The sequence below is a fragment of the Pithys albifrons genome, chromosome 4 (assembly GCF_047495875.1).
Source record: "Pithys albifrons albifrons isolate INPA30051 chromosome 4, PitAlb_v1, whole genome shotgun sequence".
Taxonomy (NCBI): Eukaryota; Metazoa; Chordata; class Aves; order Passeriformes; family Thamnophilidae; genus Pithys; species Pithys albifrons.
The window spans coordinates 79,304,561-79,310,785 of NC_092461.1; the positions used below are offsets into that span (position 1 = coordinate 79,304,561).

Sequence of the window (6,225 nt, forward strand, 5' to 3'; positions counted from 1 at the left end):
TCCGCAGGACGATGGTTTCTCCGGGAAGTGCCGCAGCACCCGCCGCCGGAGTCGCCTCCGCCCTTCCGCGTCCGTCCCGCACCGGGTCCCCGCACCGACCGCTGGGGTGAGGGTCTTTTGGACACAAACATTTTAAGTTCAGCCTACGTCTTCTAACAGTGACTTTCTTTTTGTTTAGAAGTCTGCCTTCCATTTACTCATATTTTCTGCTTTTCTTTTTCCCTTCTTGATTAGGGAAATATGTTCTGAAAAGACGAGATGGAAGTGTGTTAGAGGTGCATCTTACCATTAAACCTTAATGCGTTTTTGCTGTTTGTTTTTTTTTAAGACCTAACTCTGAACTTATTGCATTTTCTGTATTTACTTCTCTCCTTAGAACCAACAGCCAACATGTCGAGCAAAAAGGCAAAGACGAAGACCACCAAGAAGCGCCCTCAGCGCGCCACTTCCAATGTATTTGCCATGTTTGATCAGTCCCAGATTCAGGAATTCAAGGAGGCCTTCAACATGATCGACCAGAACAGGGATGGTTTCATTGACAAAGAGGACTTGCACGATATGCTCGCCTCCCTTGGTAATGGCCCTTTGCTGTTTATGCTTGCCAAGCCAATTTGTGCCATGAAATGACTGAGTTTAGGAGATAGGAGTGGTGTCTCAGTTTGTATTACACTCTTGACATTACTGGTTTGGTTTGAAAGCTAAGCCAAATATGAATGCCTTTATTTGTAGGAAAGAATCCAACGGATGAATACCTGGATGCCATGATGAATGAGGCTCCAGGCCCCATAAACTTCACGATGTTCCTCACAATGTTTGGGGAGAAGTTAAATGGCACCGACCCGGAAGATGTAATCAGGAATGCTTTTGCTTGCTTTGATGAAGAAGCAACAGGTACGTGGGTGAAACTCAGGTATTTGGCTGGGGTCAGGCTCGGGTTTTATGTTGTTTATTTGAGTTTCTAAATAGTATGCTTATTTTTTGCACCTTTATAAATGAAGTATGACACAGTAATCCTAGATGGCATATTCTACCAAGTACTGAGAATATAGCTTGGCACTGAGTGAGAGTAAAAGCTGTCTGGCTGTTCTATGCCAGTAGTGTTCTGTGAGGCTTTAAAGAAGAGTGTTTTAACTGGGCAGTGTGTATGTTCCTCAGAATGCAAAACAAGATGTATTTGCTATAAGATGAGGAATTCAAATTGATAATGTGTGTTTTCTATGGTGTTGACAAGGTAACAGTGTGAAATCTGTCATACAACTAGTTTTTCCTCTCTCTGCAGTAGGTCTGAGATGCATATGAATTCTTCAGTGTTTAATATTTCAAGATGGGCTGTCCAGACTTTGTGAACTCTTCTGAACCCTTACCTTGCCGAGTGTACTTTATGGCTCTGATGGCCAGTGTCTTGTGTTGTGCCCTCACCTGCCGTTGTTTTCAGCTTGCAGGAAGGCTGTAACTGTAGTGGTCTAAAGATAAAAACCAGGTGGGATCTAGAAGACAGAAATGACAGATTAAACTGACTTGAAGAGTAACATGAGAGGAAAGAGGAAAACTCAGAGCTTGGTTTTACTATATCAGATTTTCAAGGTTGCACCTGTAATCTTGAGGTTAGAGTTTATGCTTTTATTTATTTATTCATATAGGCTCAGATTCCTGAGAGGTATGTAGTAATATATGGGGGTGAATCCTAAGGGCAATTCTGTGGAATTACAGAGTGTCAGTGCTTTGATATATTGTGAAATTATGTAGCCTCTGTACTAGAGATGTCACTGCACCTATAACTTTCCTCACAAGTGTCCACGGCAATATTTTAAGTTAGACTGTGGATATATGCTCTGAACCTTTCAAAGGATATTACTCTGTTTCAAACAGCTATTTTCAGACTGTATTTTTAGCACCTTTTGCCTTTTCAAAGAGCATCCCCTTCCTGCTGAAGTGTAGGTAAACAGGGTTTCTGTTAGTAAGGCCTTTTCAAATGTTAATCGACTTCCTCCCTCTCAAGGGAAATCTCTTTACCATCTCCTAGAGAAGGAAGTTTTGTTAGTAAGTTAATTATTTTCTCTCCACAGGTAGTCTGACTCACTGTGCTACAGGGGTTTTTTTGTGTGCACCAAAACAAGAGCCTGTGAATAATGATATAAAGAAAATGGTTGTGCTACCAGTTCTTTAGAACAGGAACCTTCTATGTAAACAATAAGTTACTAGCTCGGGCACCCATGAACTGATAAGATTGATTTTATTATCTTTCAACTCTGTGTGGCAAATGTTTTAGTCTAGTCCTATGATGACTTGAGGGTAATGGTTCCACAGTCCGTTTTGTGTCTTATGCCATTCTGAAATTTTAACGAGGAAATATGTGAGATAGTTATGCTGTTTTATTGATTTTTGGTTCATAATAGTCAAAATGTAGTCTTCAAAATAACGTGTGATGTATTTGTAGAACCCATGCTATTTTTATCCTTTATTAATTTATTCTCAGATTGGCTTCTGATCAGTTTGTTCCTGTTAAAAATGTACAAAAGCATTTCCAGCCATATCAACCTCTTTCCTTTTACTTTTTTTTTTCATCATGTTCTCCACATGTGTGTTTTTTACAGGCCTGATTTTCTAGCTCTACATCAGTGTAGGTCTTTTGAAAGGGAGTAATACAAATCACTTCTCCGGGGACACCCCCTTGTCGCGGGGGAGAAGCTTGCGTGCCCTCATGAGGTTGAGAGCTATGCTGGAGGTGGTTTGTGCCGCCGGTAGGGTCTCCCATGCCAGACAGGTCTCAGCTGAAGGGTCAGACAAAGTGTGTCCACGGGCAGGATGGGCTCGCTAGCTGTCTGGCAACCATCCTAGGAGAAGGACAACTCCAACCCCAAACCCGGGCAGATGGAGCTCGCTTAGCCCTGTAAGGCCATCCATCTAAGAGAAGGATACTCTAACCAAACCTACGTCCTGAGGTATTCGCTGTCACCGTCCAAGCTCGCTAGGCAGCAAGCGTGGGTAGTGCCTTTCCCAAATCTTCGTTCCCCCCCCCCCCCCCCAGCCTAGCCATGATGATCTGATTAGCCATGATGATGAATACAAATCAGATCCTATTGATGAGGATAAGGTAGTTGTACTTGTTGCATTCTACTTACATTTCCTACATTGCCAGTCTAGTTGGGTATGTTGCTTCAGCATTACTATTGTGTGTAGTACTATGGAATTGGTATAAAATTTGTATCTGTCTGTGTGTGGAGTACTTTTGGTCTGCTCTCTGATCCTGCATTGTCATCTGTTTTGTGCTGCCTGCAGCAGGCTGAATTTTAAGTTTTGCTTTGTTTATTTGTAACTCCCCATCTACACTGAAACTGTGTGGGAGGGAGAGTAGGAGTCCCGTTTGCTTTACAGTTTGTTACTGCTGAAACTTTTAGTGTATTTCTCCTCTGACAGCCCTGTTCAGGGTTTAAACACCTAGCTGTTCTTACAGGAGCAAGTCCTTGAGGCTAAACTCACAGCCCCAAAGGCCTTGCATTCTTTGAATACTAATCCTTATATCATCTCTCATCACCACTTGGTCTCTGTAGGACTGCAGAAATAGGGTCTATTTGTTTACCTGCTTTTTCCTCTTCTTTACACCCATCTGCAAAGAGGGAAATCCAGTATTTGTCCTGATTAAGATGAACCCTGCTAACTGGACACTCTCCCTATTTTCCAAGTAGAAGATTGCTGCTAGCCTTCTTCATTTGGAGTCAGTAGCCAAGGGCTGGTCTACGCTGGGATATGATACTGTTTTATTAGGATATGTTGAAACATGTTTTTTTCCCCTTCCCCACAGCATCCCAGTGCTAATTTGTCATGCTCATTGACCTGCTTTTTGGTCCCTTGATTCTCTGTTTTGTCTCTCTAATGAACTCGTTTGCTTAAGTTATTCAACTCTCTTTCCAAAGCAGAACATTTTTATCGCATTCTAATTGCATATACATCACTTGATGTGGGTGTTTACTTATGATTTCCAGTTGTTCCACAGAGTTTACATGTTTTCTTTTTGTAACATAATTCTACCTCATCTGTTATTTCTCCAACTAAAGTTCAATACCAATTTCTTTCTCAAATGAAGCAACTATTGTGCTTTTAAAGGCGTGGCTGGTCTTATTTCAGCATTTAGCAGTTTTTGCATTTTACCACCTACCATTTGTTATGCGCATTCCTCTTTAATCTCTAAATTTTCCTGAAATTATTTGGCAACTGGTCATTCTGCCCATCTCTTGAAATTGAATTAGCTGAAGATACCTGAAACTGCTCATTTTTATATCTGTGTAAATTTCCTCAAAAATCTCCTGCTAATATTTTAGCAAAAAATAAATAACATAGCATACCTTTTTTTACTGGGTTCTCCTCCTTTACCTGTTCACAGTAAACATTCTTCCTCCCTCTGGAGCTAACTTGCTCAGTCCCGTCCTAGTCTATTCCCTTATAAAACGCCTTCCCTGGATGCTTTCCAGGAGTTCACTGTATCCACGCAAACTGCCTTCAGCAACAGTGTTGTGCAGCGAGGAAGTGCCAAACGGTGGTTATTTAGTCCCCAGAGGAAACTAGTCTATCGAGGATGTGCAAATATATCTAATGAAGTCAAGAAAAATATAATTTAAGAGAACTACTTGTGTAATGAAGACTAGCAGTGACAGGAACTTCTTTTTCCGCTTTAAACTGGTGAAGATCAGGAGATGGAAATAGGTGTTACTGTATCACAGCAGGTCAGGCCCTGTTTTCAAAAATCTGTATGAAATGCATTAAGCTTCCCTCCCTTTCCCTTTGCAGTCAAGAAATTCCTTTAGAATTCAATTAAGAAAGTATTTTGAGCTCTTCATGCAAATGCCTATGCTGTATTAGTTATTTGCATGTCTGTCCTGCTGCTTTTGAGACCTGGCTAAGGAATTCGTCTTCCCTTTTGTGTTACTCTCTGTATGTCTTATTCCAGGGTTCATCCAAGAAGACTACCTTCGGGAGCTGCTGACGACAATGGGAGACAGGTTCACAGATGAAGAGGTGGATGAGCTGTATAGGGAGGCACCCATTGACAAAAAGGGGAATTTCAACTACATCGAGTTCACACGCATCCTGAAACATGGAGCAAAAGACAAGGATGACTGAGCAAATCCATGGATATCTGCAGATAGCTGCTTTTTTCACCCCACCCATTAATTTTATTTCTCAGGATCTATTTTTTTCTTTTTTTCTTGTTGGGACCTTTTGCATATGTTTTTAGCATTCCAGCTTTTTCCTCTGTGGCTCAGGCACACCTGCACATTTGTAGTAAGACTGGAAAGGGGCAGGGAAAGAGGATGGCTTACAGTGATAGAGGTTGAGGGATGAAGATCAGGGAGTGTCGAGATCCCAATAAAACGTCAGTGCTACTCCTCCTAGCTGGATTAATGTTATATTTTTAATGGTAACTTTGTGAATAAACCACTGCTCCATTAAGTACATAATTAAAATTTTCATGCTAGAAGTGGACTGTTCATCTAATGATATCTGTAAATACTCTTGCAACTGTATGCACTTGTGGTATTACCTATTTTTGCCTTAAAAATTATGCATAAGTCACCTTAGCATAAGTCACCTAAGCATACTGATGTCTGTACTTCAGCGACTGAGTACTTTGCCTGCTGCTGTGAGCACACACAATGAAGAAGAAATTCCCATCCTTCAAATTTTAGTGTATTGTAGATAAATCATTCTAAGACTTGCACATTAAAGATTTTAAATCTTACAATGTAACTCAACATATATTTTACCACTTCTGTGCCTCCATTTCTTGACAGTAAGTACTATATTAATACCACTTGTAAAAACCTTATGACATAAATCCTAGTGTTTTCTTTAAGATATCACATGTGTGTAGAGTTGCTTGAGTGATGCTTCTTGCCAGATGTATGGGGCTGCCAATATTGCAGTAAATACATTTCATTGCAACCATTTATTTTTTATTTTCTTCTATGTCCCTATCTTTTTTTTCAAAGCATGGTGAGAACAGGGCTGGATGAAGAAGGAAGGTGCGCTGTCTCTATCCTTTTTGTCTTCTGTCTGAACAATATTTTTTTAAGAGTGCTGAGGAGGTGTTTGAGGTGTGTGAGGGAGGCATTGCTTTTAGTTCCATTTCTCATAATTGTATCCTCTAGTTCTTGTGATACAGATTGCAAAGCAGATTTGCTACAGTGTTCTGAAGCAACTTTGCCAATCTGTATGCTTGTGGTTCTG

The 6,225-nt window shown here is 40.7% G+C and overlaps 1 protein-coding gene across 1 annotated transcript; it reads left to right on the plus strand.

The window, feature by feature from the left end:
- On the plus strand, window positions 1-5,943 carry LOC139671614 (myosin regulatory light chain 2, smooth muscle minor isoform-like). The gene is made up of 4 exons (XM_071554746.1): window positions 1-106; window positions 377-574; window positions 730-891; window positions 4,946-5,943. The coding sequence occupies exons 2-4, from the start codon at window positions 391-393 to the stop codon at window positions 5,116-5,118; spliced, it is 519 nt and encodes a 172-aa protein (XP_071410847.1). The 5' UTR covers window positions 1-106; window positions 377-390; the 3' UTR covers window positions 5,119-5,943.
- Window positions 5,944-6,225: the final 282 nt, after the last annotated feature.

Excerpts from the sequence above, each read along its gene's own strand:
- LOC139671614 (XM_071554746.1), top strand. The coding sequence starts at position 391 with ATGTCGAGCAAAAAGGCAAAGACGAAGACCACCAAGAAGCGCCCTCAG. Across the intron at positions 575-729 it reads CGATATGCTCGCCTCCCTTG|GAAAGAATCCAACGGATGAA; the intron begins GTAATGGCCCTT and ends CTTTATTTGTAG. Across the intron at positions 892-4,945 it reads CTTTGATGAAGAAGCAACAG|GGTTCATCCAAGAAGACTAC; the intron begins GTACGTGGGTGA and ends GTCTTATTCCAG.